This window comes from Chelonia mydas, chromosome 7 (assembly GCF_015237465.2).
Source record: "Chelonia mydas isolate rCheMyd1 chromosome 7, rCheMyd1.pri.v2, whole genome shotgun sequence".
Taxonomy (NCBI): domain Eukaryota; kingdom Metazoa; phylum Chordata; order Testudines; family Cheloniidae; genus Chelonia; species Chelonia mydas.
The window spans coordinates 53,972,176-53,998,932 of NC_057853.1; the positions used below are offsets into that span (position 1 = coordinate 53,972,176).

General features: G+C 48.6%; 2 protein-coding genes across 8 annotated transcripts in view; both read right to left on the bottom strand.

Annotated features, from left to right (window-relative positions):
- Window positions 1-14,818, bottom strand: part of SEC31B (SEC31 homolog B, COPII coat complex component) — a 39,978-nt gene extending 25,160 nt beyond the window's left edge. For 3 of the 6 annotated variants that reach the window (XR_006291989.1, XM_037905234.2, XM_037905237.2), the window contains exons 1-8: window positions 14,663-14,818; window positions 8,875-8,963; window positions 6,901-7,024; window positions 5,675-5,870; window positions 4,369-4,464; window positions 3,038-3,178; window positions 1,009-1,151; window positions 670-769 (exon numbers count right to left, since the gene is read on the bottom strand). Coding sequence is in view for 5 of the 6 variants with exons in the window: in XM_037905234.2 (XP_037761162.1) it covers window positions 670-769; window positions 1,009-1,151; window positions 3,038-3,178; window positions 4,369-4,464; window positions 5,675-5,870; window positions 6,901-7,024; window positions 8,875-8,953 (879 nt within the window). In the remaining variant the exon portion in view is untranslated. Of the gene's footprint in view, window positions 1-669; window positions 770-1,008; window positions 1,152-2,201; window positions 2,353-3,037; window positions 3,179-4,368; window positions 4,465-5,674; window positions 5,890-6,900; window positions 7,027-8,874; window positions 8,964-14,132; window positions 14,483-14,662 lie in introns of those variants that run through there. The other 3 variants (XM_043550347.1, XM_043550348.1, XM_037905239.1) reach the window with 3 other exon arrangements.
- A 3,500-nt stretch (window positions 14,819-18,318) lies between these two features.
- Window positions 18,319-25,506, bottom strand: NDUFB8 (NADH:ubiquinone oxidoreductase subunit B8). 2 transcript variants are annotated; one of them, XM_043550349.1, is made up of 5 exons: window positions 25,411-25,506; window positions 23,855-23,981; window positions 21,086-21,185; window positions 18,977-19,132; window positions 18,319-18,539 (listed from the first exon to the last, which is right to left on the bottom strand). In XM_043550349.1, exons 1-5 carry the CDS (start codon window positions 25,466-25,468, stop codon window positions 18,447-18,449), a joined length of 534 nt encoding a protein of 177 aa, XP_043406284.1. In that variant the 5' UTR covers window positions 25,469-25,506; the 3' UTR covers window positions 18,319-18,446. The 2 variants fall into 2 exon arrangements, with proteins under 2 accessions (XP_043406284.1, XP_037761168.1); XM_037905240.2 differs by lacking the exon at window positions 25,411-25,506 and adding an exon at window positions 24,700-24,852.
- Between the last annotated feature and the right edge of the window lie 1,251 nt (window positions 25,507-26,757).

The window sequence follows — 26,757 nt, forward strand, 5'->3', positions numbered from 1 at the left end:
TGATTTGGAATGTGGAACCCTAGTCAGCTTCACTCTGTTTTCAAAGGCTATGACTAGCCTTGGGGTGGCATGTATCCTGCAGGCACCACACCTGCAGGTACACACCACAACGGAAGCCTCCAGCAGCAGGGGGAGAGTCCGGAAGCAGAGAGACAGAGGGACACTATGCTGCAAAATCAGTGTAGATGTGGGGGTCATGGCTTGGGTACACAGAGAGCCCACATAGGGCATATACCTAGGGGTTCAGGTATAGGGCATTCTACTCTACTAGCCTAAGCTGCACCTCTCCAGCCACACTGCTATTTTTACCCATGCTAGCTGGGTGTGCAAGCGTCTATATGCGACACGCCACCACAAGTGTAGATAGACATACTTAAAGTGCTTCTGCTCCCAGCACTGTAATATGGTAGCACCTGCTGTCAAGGGAAGGAGATACCCCAGAAGAAAAATAGCAACAAAAAGGGAGAAATAAACCAACAAAAGAAAAGTCCTGGGGTAGACGGACAGACAACGCGCGTTCTCGCTCTCTCCAGAATAGGCATCGGAATGGTTTGGAGAATGCACCAAAGTGGGACAACATGTTAAATGACACACCCTTGGCACAGCATGCAAATACATACCAGGCAGAAAGCGTGTACTTACTGCCATGGAATCAAACCTGCAACGCACCTCACCAACGCAGGGGTTCCAGCACAAGATCCGGTTGTCTTTGGCACTACTGAGAAGGAGCTCAGGGTCAGCCTGGCACCAAGAGATAGACAGGACTCCCCTGAAACAGACCAGACGTAACACAGTCACTCCATGAAAGCAAGAAGGTCCCACTCCCTAGTCCAGTCACACTGTAGCAGCTTATGTGGACACTTTAGCACAGCAGCAGCATTGCTACATCACTTCTCTGCCTCAGTCAGACTAGAATGAAACTCAGACATCTCTGCTCCTCAATTCAAAAGCCAGACAGCCGGACCCTGAAAGATGGGAATCCTCTGAGAGGCAGAGCTAGGCTCCTACCTTGTGTGCCCCTCCAGCTGGCTCAAAGGAGAGGTGGCAAAGCGTAGGTCCCATATCTGGATCACCGGCATGCGGTCGTCCTCAGAGGAAAGGACCAGCTGGGTAGCAACTTCTGGGTGCCAGGCCATTCCCGAGCAGTGCATCTGAGGACACAACAGCATAGGCTGACAACACCGTAGAGCTGACTGACAACAAATGAAGGCTGGGTTTACACTAATCAGTTAGGTCAAGGTAAGGCAGCTCACCTCAACGTAATTATGTCAGTGTCCACACTACAGCCTTGTTCTGCCCATATAAGTGCCCTACTACAATGACATAATAAATCCATCTCCACAAGAGGCGTAGCGCTTATGTTGATGTAGTTAAGGCAACGCAGTGTCCCTGTAGACTGTTAGCTGTCTTGTCAATTTCAGGGCTGGAGCTGTGAAATTGACAAGAAAGCGAGCACCTGGGTCCCCAACCAGACTGCTGCCAGGTCTCTGCTCCAAGCTGGGCTGCCACCCAGGCTCCCAGCTTGGGCAGCTGCCTGGGCTCCCTGCTGGGAGCCCTGCTGTCCCCTGGGGTCCTGACTCCATGCTTCTGGCGGGGAGCCCAGCTGACCCCCCAGCTCCCTCCTGGCTGGGAGCCTGGCTGCCTCCTCCCTGGATCCCCCTCTGAGAGCATGACAACCAACCGGACTCCGGGCATGAATCTCCCCGCTGGAGGCGAGAAGCCCGGAGAACAGCTGGCCCCCAACACTGCCCCCTCTTCAGTTGGTGGGAGCGCTCCTGGTGAGGATACACATCACCGACAGAAGGAGGGTAGTGTGGACATCAGCCACCACAATAATTACTGCAATGGCTGTAAATTGACTTAACATAGGTCCATTTAAGATTGTAGTGTAGACATGCCCTCGGTGGCCCAGAGACATAACACTTAGTACTTAACTCTCCAGAGCACTAGAGACCAGCTAAATTTCATAACACCCCCATGTGGAAGGTAAACATTGGTGCACCAGTTACACAGATGGGGAAACTAAGCAGACATATGTAGGGGCTGGCTCAGGGCCACACAGGAAATCAGTAGCAGAGCCAGGATTAAAACTCACAAGTACCCTGACCAGTCCACTAGACCACACTCCTCTTAGGAATGAGCTAGAACTCCAGGGCAAGAGCACCCTAGGCAAAGGGAGGGCAAAGGGTCTCATTTCTCACTTGGTTAGTGTGCAGGGACTTTTTCTTTTCTTTCACCAGCCATGGAGCTTCTAATGCAATCCTTGTCCAAGGAACAGTTTTCCTCATCTGCCTTGTAGATGGAGATCCCAGACTTGCCTCTGTAGCACACATCTCACCCCGGCAAGGTCATATGTTCACCTGACTGCTGGCCCAGACACACAAGAATCTGGCTCTCCCCTCCGCAGAGAAACATTTGTAACAGCAATGGGACATACGGAAACATCAGACACTTGGCTGCAGCTCCTCTGCTCTCTGACAGATTGGTGCCTTTATTCCTTTCCTTCGCTGCTTTAAATGTGAACCTAGTGCTGGTGGAAGGTGCAGGTTCCCAGCCCACGAGAGTGCTGCCCTGTGTTCACCCCATGTACAGCACAGCAGCAGCATCAATTCCCCACACACCTCCCACATGCCTGTGCGCCTCAAAACTGATCTGGAGGGAGCACGCTAAGGAGCGGGCAAGTAATTTGTTCCCATGGCCCATCTGATCCTTTGCCTCTCTCCTCAGCATGCTAAGAGGGACAAACAACAGGACCCTCTGGGCCACCGCAGTGGCACAGAATCCCTAAGGTGTAAGAATGCCCCAGCCAGGCTCTCTTGCACATCGTTGATAAACGTTGCACATCAGATGCCCCGTGCAAAGGTGCATCCCATGGGAGGGGTAGGTACTGCAGAGTCATCCCTGCCATTTGCACAGAAGGCCTCTTGCTCTGGGGCTATTCCTCCAGGGTCCCATGCAGCCCGTTTGCACTGGTGGGCTGCAGGGCAACTGAGAGGCCAGCCCTGGGAGGCCAGCCCACAGTCCTTCCCCCACTCACTCTGCTGCTGTGGTCGCTGATTTTGATGATGGGCTCGTTCTTCCTGAGGTCCCACACGACGGCCTTCCCACTGGGGTGAGCAGAGGACAGGATGTGCTGCACCTGACGATTCCAGGACACCGCGCTGATGTCTTCTTGAGGCTGACGAGGTAAGAGAGGCCACAGATTCATTATACCCGTGTGGGAGAATGGGGTTCCCATCACTGGCTTGACTCAGAGTGCACTAAGGGCTCAGACGCATTCCCAGAGGATCTATACATTCTGTGCCACAATCACTGATTGAGTGAGTTGCTGATCAGGTAGGAAACATCAGCAGCACTGATGGCAACCGGCTAGGGCCGGGGAAGCCTTTAGGTGGAGAACACTAAGGAAAACGCCATTCTGAAAGGGAACGTTCCCTAGGAAAGGCCATGAAGTTTAGAAAGCATGTACTGGATTCCACGCCACAGTCTGTATCGGCCACGTGTGTCATACACGATTAATGCCAACGTGAAGCAATGCAATCAGACAGGGCTGAAGGGCTCAGCAGCCTGGGATATACGGAGATTAGGCTGCAGACTAGAGACCTCAGTGAGAGAACACACATGGGAAGAGGACCTGTTGCAGCATCTCAGGAGCGCACAGAATCAAGGGCTAACTCCCTTCACCCTATCATAATGCACAAGGCAGGCAAGGAGGGTGTTCTGTCCCAGGAGAGGCTCAGCAGTCTTTTCACTGAGTGAATGACAACAGCTAATTGTGTTGCTCACAAGGGGGAGCTCGCTCGCTTAAAAATCACTATTGGAAAGGGCTGCTTCCCCTTTAAAGCCAAGGGACACCATCCAGGAGTGACAGATGAGCCCCGCCCCACCTATTGCTTGTTGGCTGCGCCGCTGCGCTGTGGTATTACGTTAATCGAAGCCTCTGGTGTCTCTCAAGATTGCTAGCAGAACCCTTATTTCCCCAGAAAGGCCCAATAAGCATATTACGGAGAGCCCGACCTGCCCAGCTAGAGGATGTAACACACTGATTGGTTATCTCGTTCAAATCCACCTAGTGCAAAGTCTCCATAGAGAACTTATCCCCGCCCAGCAGCGCACCCACCAACACCGCACAACCTCCCCCTTGCCACATGGACCACCTCTGCCATCTCCCAGAAAAGAGGCCTGCTCTTAGGTTCTGATCTATTTCCCCAGTGACTGATTGGGTCTGTTCCATGCCCCACCTATCAGATGGATCCCTGGCTGTTACTGGAGTGGGATCACTCCCCGCTCCCTCCAGTCTCAGGTAGCTGTCCAGGGACGCAGCACTTCTAGTGAACAAGGACCCTGACCACAGAGAAGCCCCTTTACCTGAGATTTAGCCCCTGGCGTCATTGGCACACTGAAGTTATTCAAGTCCCAGATGTAAATTTCAGAATCGTTGGCCCCAGAGGCCAGGAGGTTACACTGCAGGGAAAGCAAAAGCACTGTTATCTCTCCACTCACGACATCCATGGGGGTAGAGAACGGATATCCTTAGACTAACCACAATAAAAGAAAACAACAAAACGAGAGGAGGCGTGAGCTAAGTGGAATCATACATCACTGGTACGGCCCAGCCCAGAATGCATCCCTGCTGGGGCAGTGGGCCCCCCCCCAGAAAAAGTGCCCACAGTACAAAGGGGAAGGGAGACGGAACCCCAAGTGGACCTTAGGGACTGGGGTGAGGGAAGAGAAGATTATTTTATATCTCTGGCACCTGCTACCCCAAAGGATTCCAAAATACTGAGCAGATTGGGCAGAGTGACCACAAACAGGGATCTCTGAAACACAGCCATTGGTAAGGTGGGAAAAGGCAGCTATTTAACAGTGCACCGTGACAACAGGATGGAGTTAGAAATGACGCCTGTACTCCACTGGGTCTGGATGGGGAGACCCTGTTGGGGAGCAGAGAGGAATTATCCAGGTTATGACTAGTCATGGTCCCGGACTCCTTTCCAGTCCTCCCCTCTTTGGCTGTGGATCACATCTGCTTTTTTTGCCTAGTAAACTGCATGTTCAGAACACGTGCACAGCCTGACTCCCCCCAGCACACCCTGCCAAGGGGCAGAATGCCACAGTCTCCCGGTCTGACTAAACACAGTCCAATGGCCGAGAGCCAAAGGCATTCCAAGCTCCAGGAAGGTGCAGGGCATCCACAAGGGCTGAGGCAAGCCCTGAATTGGCATCTAGGTCTTTGTGACCATCAGACACCTCAGTATTCAGACTATGATATATTTGTCTTACAACAGGGCCTAGATTCTCCAACCATGATCAAAGCCTCACTGTGCTAGGCACTGTACAAACACATACTAAGAGTATCCCTGCCACAGAGAACTAACTGTCTAACTAGACAAGACAAAGGGAGTATTAGCATCTCAGTTTTACAGATGGGCAACAGAGGCACAGAGAGATGAAGTGATCTGTACAAGGTCACACAGGGAGTCTGGAGCACTGAATCTAGATCTCCTGAGTCCCAGTTGAGTGCCTTTGCAAGCAGCCCCTTCTTTGCTCCAGTCTACAGGCTGTCTACTCAAGACTTAATCCCTCTGAACAAGGGAGCTAGTCAGTGTGGAAGCCAGGATGGCTGCGCCAGGTCATGATAGAAGGCAGCTGTAACATTTCATGGGCTGCACACCTGGAAAGGATTAAAGTCAAGAGCTCGAACGGGGCCAGTGTGCTTCTCCCTCCGTCCGATCACAGGCTCTGTCCCTGATGTCAGAATCTGGGTTGCGCTGAACAGCGTTAGCACTCCATTATCCCCTCCACCAGCAATCACCCCAGAGGAATCAGAGGGCCCGTTTCCAAAGCTGCCCCAGATCAGCTTGTGAAACCTAAGGAGAAAAGAGAAACCTGGCCAGAGTAAAGTCAGGGCAGAGCAACAGCATCTGACATGAGTCAGTTCATGCTAACTCACGCACAGGCACTTTTGCTAAGAATCCCAGCACCAGGGGGCGATGCTCCCAGCTCACACCCATCATACATCCCAAGACGTATCCCATCACCCTCCATCTCAAAGGGCAGCTCCCTTTCTCAGAGGGCAAGGGGTCCTCATCACCCAAGAGCTGTGCCTCCCCCCCAACACCTTCCAGGTGGAGAATTGCAAAGGTCAGCCCAGTACAAGCATAGCTACATTAGGGACTTTGCACTGATGTAGCTACACCGATCTGAACACCCAGTTTAAATACACTGCCCCAACTGGATGTGGGAATCAGTGGGTGAAATTCTCTGACCTGTGTTATACAGGAGGTCAGATTAGATGGTCATAATTGCTCCTTGTGGCCTTGAATTCTGTGAAAATATCCTGGGTGGAAACCAGGGTATGTGGCACCACCGCAAGCCCTGCTTTATATCAGCGTTAGCATCTACACTGGGCGTCTGCACTGCTGTAGCTCTGTGGTGTAAATATCCCTGAACCCCAGGACTGCCTCCTATTAATAAACTGTCTGGTGAATAGGTTTACCATCAGCCCCTTCCTGCCCAGTTTCACTACTCCATCTCATGGCCTTTTAATTTCATATCCTCATCAAAATATTACATGGGATGTGGGCCAATAGTCACCACTCACCCACCCACCCCTAGCCACCCTATGGCACCTTCAGATTTCCCCACTGATCAATGTGGATGTACCATGGTCCTCCATCTGAACAGATGAGTTGCCAAACTCTTCCCACCTTGCCAAGCTGTGCAATGTGCATGCACTGGAGGATTGGTGCTGGGCAGAATTCTTTCCAGGCCCCAACATGTGATCAGCTTCACCCTGAAGATCTGAACACCCCCCCCCCCCTCCTCAAATCTCGCCCTGCACTGGTCATTAGTCAGATCCAGCCACTGTACCAACACGTTAGCAGGAAGCGCCAGTACCTGTTGGAAGCAGGAAGGATTCCTCTGCACTTCATGTCCAGGGAAGGGTCCCTGAAGTCAATCTCAAAGATTTCCAGGGTGGCATTTGTACTGAAGGAGGCATCCAGCTGCTGAGCAGATGTTCCTAGACAAAAGTACGCGGAGAGGGGACATAGGTGAGAACTCTCAACGGGCCCTGGGTACAGAAAGAACAAGGCTTTTGCAAGGCAAAATAAACCAATTCTTTAAAGACGGTCAGCATTACCATGGTGTTGTGGGAGCATTCTGCCTGCACATACAGCTTAGAGAACCACACGTTAAGACAAAGGCTTTAAAAAGAGATCAGATCTTTCTCAAGAAATTCTGATCCTGAGAATTCTAATTAAATGTGCCTTTCCCTTTGAACAACACAAATCAAGTCCCTGTGCCTGCTCCCTACGATACTTCCAGCCTCACCCACAAAGGCCCTGTCTTCTGTACTAATGCAGCTATTTCAGGGACCCTGGTTACAATTATGGTTCCAATTTGTACTGTAGACTGCGCCTTAATTGTGTTCATAAAGTCTTGGTCAGACCTTTGAGATCTAATTCACATCAGAGGTTCCTTAACTGGGGCTTCTCAAATACTTGCTGATGGTCCATGGAGAGTTGGCTGCTAATGTGGTGCTGGTTCTCTTCCCTGTTTCCGGCTGCTACATTCAAATAAAAGCAGCTAAAGATATATTGAGTAATTTCCTAATGTAACTTTCCCATGCAAGCAAGTGCTGTAGCTGCCACAGGAATGTTATTCGATTGCCAATGGGAAAAGAGGTGCACAGGAGACATACCCTATAGAAAAGTGATCCAAACTATGAAATTGTGCCACTCCTGATCTAGAAGGACTACAGCCAGTGCTCCTGGGCTGACCATAGATGTAGCCTGGTTACAAAACACAATTAAGGATCAGTCTAGATTGCAAATTGGAACCATACTTATAATCAACTGAACTTTAGCCAGTTGCCCGGACCTGCTTGCGTCTGTCGTGTAGAGAGGCCCTGATAGCCAGAACCGAAGAAAGTTTGTGAGAGTGAATAGGCAAGAAGACAGACAAGATGAGAGCCCAGACTACCCTAGACAGGAGACACAGCTGGCTTGTTGTCACAATGTAGCGATGTCAGGTCATCAGCTCCTCATTTACACCAGCCTGTACTGCTGCTAATCCAAGGAATTTGCAAACTCTGCAAATCAGATATTAAAGGGACATTGCTAAGTGTTTAAATGAAACCTAAAGTTTGGGGGCTGAACAATGCAAATAGAAACGGCTTGGAATTCCATTGTGAACAACTTCATATTGATTGTTCACTTTGCAGTGTTGGGAACCCAAAAGCAATAGCCTCTGAAGACCAGGAAGTGAAACTGACCATACTGAAAGAGAACATTAGTCTGTGGTCCAGCATCTAAACTGAGTGAAGTGAGAAGAAATACATGGTGAAAAGCAAGCGCCTGATTTGTAAGGTCCTATCATGTTGAATAATTGGAGGTGTTTATGCAGTCAAATAAAGTGCAAAGTCATTTTAAAATATGTGGCACTAGATTTTTAAAAAGTGATCAGTTGTCCAAATTTATACATAAGAACGGCCATACTGGGTCTGACCAATGGTCCATCTAGCCCAGTATCCTGTCTTCTGACAGTAGCCAATGCCAGGTGCCTTTACGCTTTACATGGGCTCGTTTAGACGTTAGATCAGAAAGGTCTGAGAATTTACACTCTGAAAAGCAGTCTCCTTCAAGGTCTCAAGCTGGGCATCCAAACGTCACTAGTCACCTTTTAAAAAAATAGATCCTGATATTTATCTTGCCACTATCACTTTAATCAGCTCAAAAAAGAATTCAAGTGGTTCTTGATGGAATATAAGATGGTCCTGTCTCTCTGCACTGCACATAATGGATGATTACACCACCTGTGTGGCTCCCACTTTCATTCTCACATGAATCCTACGGCTAGGGGAAGCTGTACCTGTCGCTAGGTAGATGGGGTGGTTGCTTGCTGGACTCCACACCTGAACAGCTGTTCGCTCAATTTCCTTTAGCTTCATTTTCTGGATTCTAGAAGAGATGTATACTGGGGTTAGCACAGTCTTGCAACATCAGCATGGAAATTCACCAACCCAGCCACACAATCTACTTGCCTACCTGTAAAATGATAAAATAAATCCTGGTGGGTGAATAGCATTTAGCAGGGCTGAGCTGGGGTGTTTGGGAATTCATTAAAAAATCCAAATTAACCCAGGTTCCAGTATGTGACTCTACTTTGTGGCTTGAGCTCTTCCCATACTCTCATTACAGAGGACCCTCAGTTACAGGAAAGGGATCTAAATTACATACTTAAGTCTTCAGTCTGGGTTTGGTTTCATTTAGCTACAGAAGGGCATTCAAGCTAAGCTACTCTCAGGGTTGTAAGCTCACTGAACATACCGATGTCAATACATACACAGAGTTAAAATGAGCAGGGAAAACTCAAAAGAGATGTGCTAACAAGGCAAACTGCTACATTATCTGATTTAGCTAATGCATGTTATTCTCACTTCCATATCATTCAAAGGTCCAAAAGGAAATTCACTTGGAATTCTGCTTCAGTTTGTGAACAGTGAAATAAGTGGTCTCGTGGCTCAAAATCACGAAGTCATTCTGACAATGACTCCGTCAGCGACCCCAGGCAATTCACTCAGCATTTCAGTACAGGAGTTGCCCCTGCTTGCAAAATGGGAAAAAAGCTTCCCTAATTCTTGGGAAATGGGATTAGACACTACTGCAATACACATAGCACAGTAATATTCCAGACTCACCCATAGTCCACTGGCTATTGGAACACAGTTAGGACTGAGCTTTAGGATCAGGACTGAGCTCTAGAATCTGATCTGTGTTACAAGTTTCTATAGAATAGACACCATAACACTCATTAGCATAGGCCAGACATAGGAAGTATCTGCATTTGATACTTTGCCCTATCCATGCTAGAATTGGAATGATTATTTCTCGCAGAGTTCTCTGTCATGGATGCATTTTCTGATTTCAGGGGCCCATCCCCAAAGGCCAGTCAACGTGTATTAGACATCAGATTTGAAACCACTTCCAGCCTTAGTTCGGCCTATGTGTAACCAGGGCCACTGATTAGCTGAAGTGTGTGCAGAGGGGGAGTCTGGTAGGCATTCCCAGTGTACCTGGAGCTAGCAAGCGGTACGGTCTTCTTGTCCCTCTCCTCCACCAAAGGCCTTCCCCTTTCATTACAGGGCAGGCCGCTTGATCAGAATTTCTTTAATGCTGTGAGTGTTAATCTGTTGTGGAATCTACTGAAGCTCATGCTACCTGCTGCCATTCTCATGCTAAGCTCACCCTAATTTATCAGAGGCCCAGGGGGGATCTGAGCAGAGGCTATACAGCACAGATCACATGACCATTTCCCTAGGCATCCTAGGGCTCTGGGGTGGAAAGAGTCTCCCCCCAGCAGCAGCAGACAAAGCGGCTCATGGAAGACAGAGAGCTATATGTTTGTTCTCATGCCCTGAAGTGCATGCTCTGCCCCCTTTCCTTTTAGGCTCTATCAGACTCTCTGTCAGGCACCTCTCTCTGGCATGGCTCCAGAAAAACCCTCATGGTCAGCTCCGCATACTAGTCATGGGGAGTGAAACTGAGATCAGTTTAGCCTACTTTTGGCACATGAGGAGAGGGAAGCAGCAGGCACTTCCTGGAGGCAGGTAGAGCTGCCAAGCCCCCCCCAGTATGCTGAGCACTCATGGACCACACTGACGTTAGAGATTGGGACAGCAGCTGGGGGCTTCTTTGAAGCCGCCTTACCTGGCTCTCTGCTGGCTCCTGCTTCCTCAGGGCAATCAACACAGGAGCAGGTTGTACACATGGGGCTCCCTGTCTCCCACCTAGCAAAGGAGCCCCTCTACCAAGCAACACCACCCCAAAGCAGCCAGGAGGCCTCTTCCCTCCAAACTAGATCACTGGAAGACGGGGAAGGGAATAGCAATCATCAGGAGAGAGAAGAAAGGGACCACGGGCCACCACCAGGGAAGCAGCTGGGGTGAGTGGCATTTGAATAACATTTTCAGGGTCTTCCTTGCCCTGTGTTGATTGCTGTTGCCTGGCATTTAACAGGCAAAAACAAAGAAAGACCTGCTAGGAGGGGCTTACAATCTAAATTAGAGCAATGAAGCACAAATATACTATAAAAGAATCTACAGTCTTGAGCCTGGCCAGGAGGACATCACATGTACCCACGAGTATGTCAAGGGAAGGTCTTGCATCCAGTCCCCTAGAGACCACACCCAATACCTAGGACAGTCGGTAGTCCCAACCCTGCTGATCTCAGCTACCCCAGCAGGACACAGCACATCAAAGAGTGCATTGGTTAGCCTGACTCTATATTGGCAATGCAGCTGCAAAGATCATTAACCTATGTCATTCCTGAATCCTCCAGTGGCTCCCCCTTCTGCAGGGCAGCAAACATAAGCTGCTGACATTCACTTTCAAGGCCCTTCACCGTCAATCCCTACTCTGCCTATCAGCTCTCATTAGCTACTGAATTGTCAGCGCTCACCTTCGATCGGTCCCTGATGCCAGTACCCACTGCCCATTTGTTACATTTTCAAACACCTTCATTCTTTCTCCCCCAGTACCCACATGCTTGGGAGGTTCGCTGCATAAACATCCACAAAACCAATGCGTAATCCACCTTCAAATTCCTCCTCTGAACGCTCCTTTGCCATGATGCCTACAAAACACTTGACCCAAGATGCTGGTCAGTGTTCTCACTGTTTACTTGTATTCCCCCATCTGTCTGAATGCACCTGTTAGCTCTTGTGTTATACTTAGATATCAACTCCTTGGGGAAAGGACGGGTCTGTATTTAGATAGAGAGCAAAATGAAGTCCACACCTGGACTCCTAGATGCTACAGTAACATAAGTAATAATAATGGAGTGCGTCACTTGGACTAGCCAGATATTAACAATACTAAGAGAGAGACCCTGGACCATGCTGTTGAAGAGGCTGCCAATCCAGAGCATGGGCATCCCTGGTTCTCAAGCCAGTGGAGTAGTTTTGCTACCACATTTTATGTCAGCAGAACAAAGGAAGGCCGAAATAAACTGGATTAGAGTGATCCACCAAGAGGTTACAATCTCACAGGCCTTCCAGGCACCTTCCATATACTTTGGCTGAGAAATCAATTCAGGTCAAATGAATTGGCACTGGGAGCCTTTTGGGGACAACAGTGTCTCACTCCGCAATAGGAGGGGTTTTTGGGACACCAATCTGCTGTTTCAGGCTTGAAGGCAAAACCGCAGCTCTGAGCCCTACACTGATAGACAAGATCAAGGATAGTCAGTAACCAAGAGCCTTCAGAATTCCATGATGTTTCTGCACACTTTATCTCTCTGTGTCCAGGACAGGATTAATGACCCTCAAAGTAAGGAAACAGTCTTCTAGCTACCTCTTCTGGCTGCTGTAGGAAGAGCCAGACAGCTATGAAATTATTAAATCAGCAGGATTCACAGGGAGAGTGCACCATCTGGCGTTCTATCTAGTTCTAGAAGTAACATCTCAGGTCACTGAGAAAGTTCAGGCTTCTCTCAAGATCTCTTTCATTAGTCATACCAATTCCTACACTATCTGCAGGAGGGGAGCAGTTGACAAATCCCAGATAGCAACGAGTCTCAGCTGCTATTGACACTCAGCACTCCCGGAAGCCTCTCTTAGCCACGATCTGTTGCAAAGTGTCCTGATGGAAGTACTTTAGGAATGGGGGAAGCTAGGCCTAGCAGGTCAGACAAGCCCCGTCCACCAGGGACATGAGGGAAGAGAAGGTACTGTACTGAGATACACAGCTGTCAAAATTAAAACAATCTCTCTCATCTTCTTGATGGATCATACAGACACTGCTAAAGGAGGCAGCAATATGTCATCTACACAGGAAACAGAGGTGCCCAGCTACTGTAGTGATGGAGGCATTATAAATAGCTACAACTGATACTGTAGTATCAGCAGCCAGAACCCCACAACTGGCCTGATAACAGCATTCCCAATCCCCCTTTAATAAGATCAACTCCCTCTTTTACAATCCCAGCACTGTCAACCTGAAATCCCTTCCTACAGACCTCCCTACTCAACCCAAATCTCAAAATTTCCTCCTAGAATTAACAATACCTAGCTCTTACATTGTACTTTTTGTCTTTAGATCTCAAAGCGCTTTACTACAGAGGTCAGTGCCCTTAGCTCAATGTTACAGAAGGGAAAATAAGGCACAGAAAGGGAAGCCAATGACAGAACTGGGAATTAAGCCCAGGTCTCCTGAGTGCTAGTTCAGTGCCACACACACTAGGTTACCCTTAGGGCTTCTGTTTTTCTGGGCTTATTCATTTCATTTTTCAGAATTTATTTTTAGCAATTTTTGACTTCCAGGTAGATGTCCAAAAATCAGGGTTTTCTGGGGCTCTCTTTGTACATACATATAGTACTGTTTCAAACTGCACTGCACAGCACACTAGGGAACCTTTAGCGTGCACCAGTAGGGTCTACACGGACCTATTAATGTGCCGTTATTGCACTTCAGAAATCACACCTTTGCAGTCCACACTACAGCTCTGTGTAGACAAGTGCTTAGCTACAAACCAGGGAGCATCGCCTGTATAAACAAACTGCACTGGGAAAGGGGTGAAGTCAGCATGAATTGAGTAATCATTTCCAGTGCTGATTGGATAAACGCAGATTTTTTTTTTTTTTTAAATCGAGGGTGTGTTTTATTGGCATTTATCAATTAAAACCTAAAATCAGAAGCCCTCGCTATACTACATGCTCCTCTGTTTGGATTCCCTGATCTCTCTCTCCCCTAATTCTCACTGTCCTAGATTGAGCCTATTTTAATAAATAAAAGTAAACATCAGGCAGTAGGAACCCAAAGGGGAGACACTGGGACGGCTCTAATGCCAGTTGCAAAGCCACTGCAGCGTGCAAGGAGGGGTTTTTTGGAAGGCAGGACTCAGCATAACACACGGCAACCTACAAAAGGACTTCCTACCTTCCTTCAAGAATACAGGGCTAATACTCAGCCCTACATTGCACTGTGGTACACACAATGGACAGCGTAGTGATTACTGGACTGGGACACAGGAGACCTGGGATCACAATCCCAGCTCTGCCACTCGCTTCCCGCGTACCCTTACACAACCTCACCAATTTAAAAACACACTCCTATTCCTCCACCCTTTACCGGTGTCGCCTGACGACTCTAAGCTCCTGGGAGCAGGGACTGTCTCTCACTATGTGTCCGTACAGCGCCGAGCGCGGCTGGGCCCCTGGGTGCTGCTGTACTACAGAGGACTAGTGACACTCCCAAGCCAGAGGGGCTCAGAGGGCTGCGGATGTGGCCACTAGCAGAGAGCTGTGCGACGACCCACGCGTGAAACCAGCCCGCAGGTAGGGGCCCAGACCCCAGAGCGCCCACGCCACCGATCTCCAGCCCGTCCGTGGGGCGGCCTCGTGGCTGCGTGGCGCGGCGCGGCCCCTCCGGGCGGGGACCCGGTTCTCAGAACCCGCGGGGGCGCGCGGAGGTTCGGGACTGGAGCGCTCGGGGGGGGGGGGGGGGGGGGCTCCCTGTCAGTGGCCGCGCCAGAGCCGGGCCCGCGCCTGCGTGGGGGGATCGGCCGGCGGGGGCGTGCTGGGGCCGGGCCTGGGTGGGAAGGGCCCGCGCCGGGGTCAGAGTTGGGGGGTGGGGGCATGCGCCGGCAGAGCGGCCCTTACCGGCTCCGGTACCTTCCCTATCGCGACTCCTGACCCAGGGCGGCCGAGACTCCCTGCTCTATGGTGGCCGCCAACAGCCCAAAGAGCTCCGTCCGCGAAGCGTCTCCTGCCGATCAGTGTATAATGTGACTCCTCCCCTCAGACACACACACTAACCCCGCCCCCAACTGGGGCATCGAACCCCTCCCCCCATCTCTGCCCCCACATGCCCTGCGGCATCAGCCCCCCCGGGTATCAACCCCCAGGGCCTAGGCTTTCCAACTCATTGCCCAAAAGGGGACCATCCCTGCCCCGCCCCTTCCCCGAGGCCCCACCTCCGCTCGCTCCCTTCCCCCTCCCTCAGTCTCTCCCACCCTCACTCACTTTCACCAGGCTGGAGTTTGGGGAGCGTGAGGGCTCCAGCTGGGGGTGCAGGCTCTGGGGTGGGGCCAAGGATGAGGGGTTTGGGGTGCAGGAGGGGGCTCCAGGCTGGGGTGAGGGCGTTGGGGGAGTTTGGGTGCAGGATCTGGGAGGGAGTTTGGGTGCGGGAGGGGACTCCAGCCTGGGGTAGAGGGTTGGAGTGTTGAGGCGGGCTCCAAGAGGGAGTTTGGGTGAGGCAGGCGCCACCCCCACAGCTCTGATTACTCGTGGTTCCCAGCCAATGGGAGCTGCAGAGCCGGCCCTCAGGGTGGGGGCAGTGCACAGAGCCTCCCTGGCTGTGCATGCGCCTAGGGGCCACAAGGACCTGGCAGCTGCTTCCCGGAGCTGCGCTGAGCTAGGGCAGGCAGGCAGGGAGCCTGCCTTGGCCCCAGGCCCCCACTGCGTCGCCACCCGGACTTTTAACAGCCTGGTTAGCGGTGCTGACCAGAGCCACCAGGGTACCTTTTTGACCGAGCATCTGGACAAAAACCGGATGCCTGGCAACCCTACCAAGGGCCTCCCTCTACTGGGGCATCAACTCCCGCACTGCCTCCCTCCACTGAGGCATCAACCCTCCACTGGGGCATCAACCCCCCTAGGTATCTACCCAACAGGACTCTGCTCCACTGGGGCATCACCCCCCCCCCACTGCCTCCCTCCACTGAGGCATGAACCCCCCACTACTTGCCCCCCAGGTATCAACCCCTCCACCCCACTGGGGCACTCCCCCTTTCCCTTTGTTGTAGTATCTCACACTCTGGCTTTAACCACATCTCCACTATCCCCCTCCCACACTGGGACATTTATCCACTACACTCTACCCCACCCCATATTAACCCCCTGCTCCCTTCTTGTATTCCACACAACACTGGAGCATTCAATTACTGTGCCGGGTAAGAGAAGGGGGGACAACCAGGGCTTTAGCCCAATATTGGCTATGCCTGTATCTTTCAGCTGTTCCTTGGACCCCAAACTATCTCTCTATGTGCTTCCTCAAAGACCTCCACTGTATGTGACACTTCCAGTGAGATACTAACATGAGGATGTGTCCCTGATCATCTTGGCTAATAACCAATGTAATGTAACATGAGGATGTGTCCCTGATCATCTTGGCTAATAGCCATTGACTGACCTACCCTCTATGAACGTATCTACTTCTTTTTTGAACCTAGATATACTTTTGGCCTTCATAACATCCCCTGGGAACAAGTTCCACAGGTTGATTATATGTTAGATGAAGAATTACTTCCTTATATTTGTTTTAAACCTGCTGCCTATTCATTTAATTGGGTAAGTCCTGGTTCTTGTGTTACGCAAAGGGGCAAAAACACTTCCTTATTCACTTGCTCCCCCACAGTCATCATTTCAGACCTCTATCATATCCCTCTGTCATCTTTTCTAAGATGAACAGTCCCAGTCTTTTTAATCTCTCTTCATATGGAAGCTCTTCCATACCCCTAATCATTGTTGTCCTTCTCTGTATGTTTTCTAATTTCAATATATCTTTCTTGCGATGGCGCGACCAGAACTGTATGCAGTATTGAAGGTGTAAGTATACCATGAATTTATATAATAGAGCTATATTTTCTGTCTTATCTATCCCTTTCCTAATGGATCCTAACTTTGTTAGCTTTTTTGACTGCCACTGCACCTTGAATAGATGTTTTCAGAAACCTACTCACAATGACTCCAAGATCTCTTTCTTGAGTGGTAAGAGCTAATTTAGACTCCATTATTTTGTGTGTATAGTTGGGATTGTGTTTTTCAGTGTGCATTACTTTGCATTTATCAACATTCAATTTCATCTGCCATTTTGTTGCCTAAGCACCCAGTTTAGGGAGATCCCCATCTTTGCAGTCTGCTTTGGACTTAATACAAAATTAACCAAAATAGTTGTCTACAAACTTTGCCACCTCATTGTTTCACCCCTTTTCCAGATCATCTATGAATATGTTGATCAGCACAGGTCCCAGTACAGATCCTTGGGAGGACTCCTCTATTTACCTCTCTCCACTGTGAAAACTGACCATTTATTCCCTATTTTTTAACCAGGTACTGATCCAGGACAGGACCTTCCCTCTTATCCCATGACTGCTTAGTTTGCTTGAGAGCCTTTGGTGTGAGACCTTGTCAAAAGCTTTCTGAAAGTCCAAGTATACTATATAAACTAGATCACCCTTGTCTACATGCTTGTTGACATCCTTAAAGAATTCTAATAGATTGGTGAGGCATGATTTCCCTTTACAAATGCTATGTTGACTCTTCCCCCACATATTGTGTTCATCTATGTGTCTGATAATTCTGTTCTTTACTATAGTTTCAAACACCTGCTGAACACTTACTGCAGCTTTGAGGTCTAAGAACTTTAGAAAATGCTTTTGTTTACTTCTAGGCAAAAGGCAACACACTGAAATTATTTAAGGAAAGTAACATACTGCTACTTACAGACTAACGTGGCTGCTACTCTGAATTTGCAAAAAGGAGTACTTGTGGCACCTTAGAGACTAACAAATTTATCTGAGCATAAGCTTTTGTGAGCTACAGCTCACTTCATTGGATGAAGTATGCTACTACATACACTCCTTAAACTCTCTAAAACATTAGGGAATAACTGTTGAGTTCAGAAGACCAACCATGCCCTCAACAGCCAAGGTCAATAAGACACAGCAATAGATTACTCCTACACTAACGTGGCAGACTGTGGTAAGCAGCACTACTGCTCAAAAATGGGTATAAGATTAGAGGGAGATTTTGTCCTGTGTGAGGGATGGAAGGTTTATCTAAAGTGAGATGTATCACTTCAAAGGCTAGGTTCTTCTGTGGTCCTAATCCACCAGTACATAAGGCAACTCTTAAACTTTGATTGCGGCTGCTGCCTGAGGAGGGCTGAGAGAGAAGAGCCAACCCAATGAGGAAGTAGAATTATTCATAGTATAGATGGCATCATGGAAGACTTGAATAACCCAAAGGCGTTGTGTCCATCTTTGAACATATAATAGAATTCTGTTTTACTTTCTTCTCCTTCCAACAGCTGCAAGGACAACCTTGGTAGCTGGCACTGGAATCAGACTTATCTAAAGAATTCCAGTGTCCATCTTACACACAGATTCATAAGGATCAACACCCCTGGCCTTCTTCTTGAAGCACCATCCTATACACAAGGGAATTCGACCCACGCTCAGAGATAATGGTGGAGTCACTGTAACGTCACTGCCCACTTTATAGCCTCTTCAAAGAAAAGAAATCCACCACAAGAGTTTTCACAATATATTTCATTAAGAGTAAATGTCTTAGAGAACAAGTGTTTAGTGCATCCTGCAGTGAACATTCTGGAGGACCCCCAGAGTAAATGTCCCAGGAGAAGAGCTACATTTCCATGCATCTTTCAGATTTCATAGTTCTTCACCTCTGGGGGCTCTTTGCTGGGATCGCCCCCTCGCTCCAGGTACAGGTTATTGTAGGGATATTGCTTCGGTCCCTGCAGAGGAACATAACTGTGAAGCAGCAAGCTCAACACATTCAAACAGGCAACTTAGAAAACCTATGGGCAAATACTTCACACTCACAGAGTGTTTTGTCTCTTTGATGCACCATGCAACACTCACAGCACCACTCTGAAGCAAAATGTTCTACCACTATTACAGATGGAGACAGTGGGGCCCTGACACACTAAGGCCAACAGCCTGAAAGGTATTTTAGCATCTAATTCCTATTGATTTCTACAGGAATTACATGCCTAAGTACCTCTGAGGACTTGGGCCTAAGTGACTTGTCCAAAGCCACACCGCTGGCGCAGCGGGGCTTTTGTATCCCAAGTTATTCAACCTCAAGAGGACACTGCTCTGGGCATCTGGCAGTGGCATGCAGCAACAGTTCTTAGGAGACCTATTCCCCCTGCCCCACCTCATTACTCACCACAGGCATGTAGGATGGGTACATTTCTCCAAGCCAGAACATAAACAGCATGAAGCCAATAAAGAAGAAGAACTGATTGCGCATGGTGTGCCAGGGTACCACAGTGGGGGACGTGTCAACACGGGTCCGGAGAAACATGTCAAAGTGCCAGTGCATCTAAACAATAAAGGGGGAGGCTCGGTTACATTATTCCAATAGCACTCTACAATTCTCTGGCTCTTCATCCGAGAAACTTAATGCAATTTGCAGACATTAGACATCACAACACTACCAGAAGGAAAATTTTACCCTCATTTTACAGATGGGGATACAGTCACAGAGCAACTAAGTGACTTGTCCAAGGTCATGGTGAGTTGCTGGTGGTCAAGGACAGAACTCAGGAACCCTGAGTTCCAGCTTTCTGCTCAAACAATTAAACGATACTACTTCAATTTTTGTTTATTTTTCAAAAAATACCATGAACCCACATTTATCCACCCACAACCACTTCAACTGTGTCTCCGAACCTCTTTTGTTCTCATGGTGCTTCACAAAAAGGCACAGCAGGAATTAGTACAATGGTTTGTGAGGAGTTCCTGGCATCCGAGGACCCCACAGATGTATATTGCTGAGTAGAGTTAGAACAGCAAAAAAATCACAAGTGATTTCCTGCTACTTTGGAACACGTTCCTTATCTACATACTTGTCTATAATGCACCAGGCACCATTATTTAACTCTAACAGATTAAAGATGGGATGGGAGTTATCCTATGACCTCCACAGGTTGCATACAATTGCTTGAACAGATGCACATTTAAGCTTCTCATTCACAAGGGGCTTTCAGCCTAGAAGCTAAAAGTCAAGCATCTTAAACATGAGCGGCTAAGCAGAACACATAACCAGAATGCAGACAACTCAGTGTTTCTGATCACATACTGTCTTCACTTTCCCAGTTCATTACTTCAGATGGTGGCTGATGGTGGGCCTGACTGCACAGCTGTTTGATCTAACACCAGGGGAGCCATACTCTCACCATTACAAACGAAACCATCTCTTACAAGCAAAGAGGGCAGTTTTTACTATTTCCAACACTTCTCACTGAAAGAACTTGTGCTCCACTGTGACCAAGAGACAGTATGTGCAACGGAAAATTACCACAACCCCAAATCACCCCAGGGACAGCAAATATCAATACAGAGCCTTCTCAGCATTAGAGAGAGCCAAAGGACATAGGTATCTTGAATCACTGCAACACTTCTCATGCACCATTGCTTTTAAAAGCTCAATAGCCAAGCTGACGATTCCCAAGCCTTTCTATACTGCACCTATGATCCTCACTACATGAGAGAATGTACTGAGAGAGATTAGATAACTACTCAACGTAAATTCAAGTCGCAGCATTACTACAGGGTAAAAACATTGACTTGAGTTCCTTTTAGTTATCCCTCCACTATAATCAATTTCTTCAACCGGGCACTTTGGAATCCCCAGTACACACACAAAAGCTTGTTTTCCCTCTAGTTCTGTTGCTTAGGGACAGCTCATGTCATCCACCAAGTGAAATAATTATGGTTCAGTTTCAACCACCTACAGAAACCCCACATTCTCTTACCAGCAAAAGTTACTAGTCATTGGGAGTTGGCTCTTAAGTCTACTTTTCTAGTGTCAGAAAGGAAGTTTCAAGCAGTTTCTAGGGAAAAGGCCACCCAGCACCCATTCCATTGAAAAGCAACCCCAGAACCAGTGACAGCAGAGGCAGGACCCACTGGGCTGAAAGGGCGTGAACTTCTGTGATCTAGCAGAAAGGATGGTTTAGTGATGCAGGCATTGGATCTGAAGCATTTAAGACTCTTCGATACACGTTCAAATCCCAGTATGATTGACTCAGCCCTTCAACTTACTGTGGAAGATACTAAGATACAGAGGCCCTGTCTCATCTGTATGGACACTGAAAATCCTTTGGCCTTTTTTGGGGTGCATGGGAGAGGGGGCAGAATAGGGATTTACCCTGACTTTCTTGGCCTAAGATTTCCTTTCCAAACATCGGTGTGAGATGGTAAAGTATTACATAAATATTATTTTAGTTGAACATTAATGCTCAGTAGAAACAAAAAGATCCACCATCCCTACCGGCTCTCCCCAGTTTTGTCTCAGACCGGGGTAGTCCCACTGATACCAGGGGTCTCTCTCATGATGAGATCGGTCAGGAAGTTTGGGATAATCACCATACCTATTGGAAACATACAAATAAAACAGAAATTATTTAAATCCATTGTATGGTACAGATCATTAGGAAAATCTATTAAAATGGAATAACAGAGCAAGAAAATTATTAGCTATAGTAGCTCTTGAACCTACAGTATTTTGTAAACACCTTTTAAAAACACGTTAACTAACACGGCACTGCTTGCCTTCATACTGATGACTTTGCTTATATGGTGTATCCTCTTCCCCTGGTTTATTTATTTTGTCTTTATACGGGCAAATTGCAAGTGCTACTGGAATATGCTCAGCTTCTCCTCCTCTCTCCTTGTGACTATCTCAAGCCATCCCTCCCCACATTTAAAGCATTTAACTTGAAAGGCATTTTGCAGTTAGATCACCATTAACACCATATTCCAGATATTTGTGTCCCCATTGTCATAGTAACTGAGCACCTCACAAATGTTAATTTAGCCACACAAGACCCCTCTGAAGAAGGGACATATCATCCCCATTTCACAGGGAACTAAGGCATAGAAAATGACTTGCTCAAGGTCATACAGTCTGTCTTGCTCAAGGTCATAAAGTCTGTGGCAAAGCCTGGAATTGAACCCAGGCCTTCTGCGTCCCAGTCCAGTGCCTATACAATCATCCTCCATCCCAACATTATTTCTCTGTCCTCCATAATGTGTTGCACACTCAGCTCCAGTGACTTGTTTTTATTTAACCTTTTAGAGTACACTGCCTTTCTGGAGCGTTGAGGGGTACATGAAGTGTTTTAATATTGCAGCAGCGTACCTCAAGCACTTCAGTTGTAAGTTTCAGAGGTAGTCGTGTTAGCCTGAATCAGCAAAACAAAACAAAACAACAACAAAAAATGACGAGTCCTTGTGACACCTTAGAAACTAACAAATTTATTTGGGCATAAGCTTTCGTGGGCTAGAACCCATTTCATCAGATGTATGAAGTAAAAGATACAGGAGCAGGTATAAATACGTGAAAGGATGTGGATTGCTTTACCAAGTGTTAGGTCCGTCTAATGAGATAAAACTTCAAAAACAGACTCCAACATGAAGCTGCAGAACTGGAATTAATTTGCAAACTAGATACCATCAGATTAGGCATGAATAAAGACTGGGAGTGGCTGGGTCATTACAAAACCGAAACTTAATTTCCCCAATACTAATTTCTCCCTACTATTACTCACACCTTCTTGTCAACTGTCTGTAACAGGCCACTCTCTTACCACTTCAAAAAGTTATTTCTCGTCCCTTGGTATCCTGCTGTTAATTGATTTATCGCGGGCTCAGCGGGTAGTGATCAATGGCTCTTTGTCTAGTTGGCAGCCGGTATCAAGTGGAGTGCCCCAAGGGTCAGTCCTGGGGCCGGTTTTGTTCAATATCTTCATTAATGATCTGGAGGATGGCGTGGATTGCACCCTCAGCAAATTTGCAGATGACACTAAACTGGGAGGCGAGGTAGATATGCTGGAAGGTAGGGATAGGATACAGAGGGCCCGAGACAAATTAGAGGACTGGGCCAAAAGAAATCTGATCAGGTTCAACAAGGACAAGTGCAGAATCCTGCACTTAGGATGGAAGAATCCCATGCACCGCTACAGATTAGGGACTGAATGGCTAGGCAGCAGTTCTGCAGAAAAGGACCTAGGAGTTATAGTGGACGAGAAGCTGGATACGAGTCAACAGTGTGCCTTTGTTGCAAAGAGGGCCAATGGCATTTTGGGCTGTAAAAAGAAAAGGAGGACTTGTTGCGAATACAGACTAACACGGCTGTTACTCTGAAACCTGTCATTTTGGGCTGTATAAGTAGGGGCATTGCCAGCAGATCTAGGGACGTGATCATTCCCCTCTATTCGACATTGGTGAGGCCTCATCTGGAGTACTGCGTCCAGTTTTGGGCCCCACACTACAAGAAGGATGTGAAAAAATTGGAAAATGTCCAGCGGAGGGCAACAAAAATGATTAGGGGACTAGAACACATGATTTATGAGGAGAAGCTGAGGGAACTGGGATTGTTTAGTCTGCGGAAGAGAAAAATGAGGGGGGATTTGATAGCTGCTTTCAACTACCTGAATGGGGGTTCCAAAGAGGATGGATCTAGGCTGTCCTCAGTGGTAGCAAATGACAAAACGAGTAGTAATGGTCTCAAGTTGCAGTGGGGAAGGTTTAGGCTGGATATTAGGAAAAACTTTTTCACTAGGAGGGTGGTGAAGCACTGGTGGTGAAACACTGGTACCTAGGAAGGTGGTGGAATCTCCTTCCTCTGAAGTTTTTAAGGTCAGGCTTGACAAAGCCCTGGCTGGGATGATTTAGTTGGGGCTTGGTCTTGCTTTGAGCAGGGGGTTGGACTAGAACTAGATGACCTCCTGAGGTCCCTTCCAACCCTGATATTCTATGATTCTATGATTTCATTAGACTGACCTAACACTTGGTGAAGCAACCCACATCCTTTCATGTATTTATACCTGCTCCTGTATCTTTTACTTCATATATCTGATGAAGTGGGGTCTAGCCCACGAAAGCTTATGCCCAAATAAATGTGTTAGTCTCTAAGGTGCCACAAGGACCCCTCAGTTTTTTTCAGTTAAATAGATCCTCCCTGCAGCCGGGTACCAGCTGATACCTGCTTCTGCGTTTCTTCAAGGGTCTAATAATCTCAGTGCCTTATGTAGCTCACCCCATGCCATCATCCGGATGTGGCTCATAGTCCTCCACCCTCATATTGTATTTCTTAGCAGCAGCTGCCCTTTCCTCTGGGGTCTTGGGGTAAGGTCCAGGCATCAAGTGCTTGGGCAAGCCCGAAGCTGAAGGCAGAAAACACAAGTCAAAGCTCTTTGGGAGGCTCATCGTAACAGGGTAAGTTCATGGATGATAGGTCCACCAATGGCTATTAGCCAGGACTGGCACGGATGGTGTCACTAGCCTGTTTGCCAGAAGCTGGGAATGGGCGACAGGGGATGGATCACTTGATGATTACCTGTTCTGTTCATTCCCTCTGAGGCACCTGGTATTGGCCACTGTCAGAAAACAGGATACTGGGCTAGATGGACCTTTGGTCTGACGCAGTATGGCCGTGCTTATGTTCAGGGCAGAGCACAGCTGGGAGCAGCCGATGATGGTTGCACCCCAATACATGGCAGACAGTGAAAAGAGGGAATGCTTCACAGGATCACCCCCAGGATAGAGGGCAAATCATCTGCATTGGGGGCATCAGACACAAGAATCCAGGGTCTGTGTGCGGGGGGCGGGGGCAGCTCCTCCTCCTCCCCACCTGATTCTGCAATTCCTGAATCACAGACAAGGATCCACGGATGCACAAGAGACTGCCCCCACTAAAGAGGGCGAACCCCCTCCCCCAATTAGCCCCCAACCCCCTCCCCCAGGGGCACCCAGAGCCCCAAGCCAGCCCCCTCCCTCCACTGAGCCCGGCGCCGCAGACGCCCAAGGACACGGCCCCCCAGGCCTGCCCCGGGGCTGCGCTGCCCCGTCACCCGCGGCGCAGGACGCCGCTCGCTCGCTGACCTGCTCGGGCCCCCAGCGGGGCTGCCCGGCCCCCCGCCGCCCGCAGCAAGGCCGCCGCCCGCAGCCAGCGGACACCTGACAGCCCCGCCGCCGCCATCAGCTCCCCTCCGCCCACAGTGCGCAGGCGCTAAAAGGACGGCGGCCGGGTACGGTCAATAGAGTGGAGGGGCGGATTCGGATTTACTAGACTAGACGGGGCGGAGCTGGGCTGGAGTGAAGTCAGAGGCTCGGGGGGTTAGGGGAGGTGGGGGGCTCAAATGGGGGGGGGTTAGAGGGGTTTTGAGAGGTGGGGGGGTTAGAGGGGTTTTGAGAGGAGGGGGGTTTGGAGAGGAGGGGGGAAGTTAGAGGGGTTTGGGGGGGGAAGTTAGAGGGGTTTGGAGAGGTTGGGGGTTGGCAGCATTAGGATGGTGGGGCCTAGAGGAGTTTGGGGGACAGGATGGGTTAGGTATGTGGGAGGTCTGGGGCCCAATGGAAGGGATGGGTTAGGTCAGAGAGGTTAGAGGGGCTGTGGGGTGGGATGGGGCAGGGAACTCAGGTGATTTGAGGTGAGATGGGGATTTAGGTGAGGTGTTAAAGAGGTGGGGGCCTCAGAGAAGGGATTAAAGAGGCCTGGGTGAGCTGGTGGCTCTTGAGGTGCCAGCTGCACTGCAGCCCTTTCCTGCCCTGGGCTGTGGCTGGTTGGCAGGCATCTCACAGCTCTGTGCCCCAAACCTGGCAGTGATGCCTCTCCCTCTCCTTTTGCCCTTCTCCAGGGGATGGAGCACTTCATTGCTCAGTTGCTCTCCCAAATGGCACTCTACAAACCTAATCCTGTGTGGTATAGGGAATGGGCTATTTTACTGGCAGCTCTACAGAGCCAGAGAGAGACTCATACCAATTAAAGGCACCTGTTTCCAGGGAGGTCATATGGAAAACTAAACCAGCCCTAATCAGTGTGGTTACCTGGATTACTGCCAGTTTTGGGATAGCTCTTCCACAATGCAAACTGCAAAAACCTTCTCTGCCTTCCCGGTACAGCCCTGTCCTTCAGCATTACAGGAGCAGCCATGATTCCTTAGCTCTCTTCTGTGTTCTTATTCCCTGTCTCACATCCATGTTGCAGTATTATAAGATGCCTTCTCATTCCTCTTGTTCCATCGGCTCCCCACCATAGCATTACAGTAGCTTTCCTGTTTTCCCATTTCCCCTTTGCCATCCTCTCCAGCTCACGCTTATCCAGCTACTTTACAGGACTTCCCCTGCTTTCTCTTTCTTCCGTCCCCGTGGCTCAGAGCTGCAACTTGTCATTACAAGAGTTCACCCACCATTATCTTGTTAGGGAAAGGTTTCAGAGTAACAGCCGTGTTAGTCTGTATTCGCAAAAAGAAAAGGAGTACTTGTGGCACCTTAGAGACTAACCAATTTATTTGAGCATAAGCTTTCGTGAGCTACAGCTCACTTCATCGGATGCATACTGTGGAAAATACAGAAGATGTTTTTATACACACAAACCATGAAAAAATGGGTGTTTATCACTACAAAAGGTTTTCTCTCCCCCCACCCCACTCTCCTGTTGGTAATAGCTTATCTAAAGTGATCACTCTCCTTACAATGTGTGTGATAATCAAGGTGGGCCATTTCCAGTACAAATCCAGGGTTTAACAAGAATGTCTGAGGAACGGGTGGGGGGGGGGGTAGGAAAAAACAAGGGGAAATAGGTTACCTTGCATAATGACTTAGCCACTCCCAGTCTCTATTCAAGCCTAAGTTAATTGTATCCAATTTGCAAATGAATTCCAATTCAGCAGTCTCTCGCTGGAGTCTGGATTTGAAGTTTTTTTGTTGTAAAATAGCGACTTTCATGTCTGTAATCGCGTGACCAGAGAGATTGAAGTGTTCTCCGACTTGTTTATGAATGTTATAATTCTTGACATCTGATTTGTGTCTATTTATTCTTTTACGTAAAGACTGTCCAGTTTGACCAATGTACATGGCAGAGGGGCATTGCTGGCACATGATGGCATATATCACATTGGTAGATGTGCAGGTGAACGAGCCTCTGATAGTGTGGCTGATGTT

Excerpts from the sequence above, each read along its gene's own strand:
- NDUFB8 (XM_037905240.2), bottom strand. The coding sequence starts at position 24,796 with ATGGCGGCGGCGGGGCTGTCAGGTGTCCGCTGGCTGCGGGCGGCGGCC. Across the intron at positions 19,133-21,085 it reads GACAAAACTGGGGAGAGCCG|ATGCACTGGCACTTTGACAT; the intron begins GTAGGGATGGTG and ends TTTATTGTTTAG. Across the intron at positions 18,540-18,976 it reads ACCCATCCTACATGCCTGTG|GGACCGAAGCAATATCCCTA; the intron begins GTGAGTAATGAG and ends GTTCCTCTGCAG.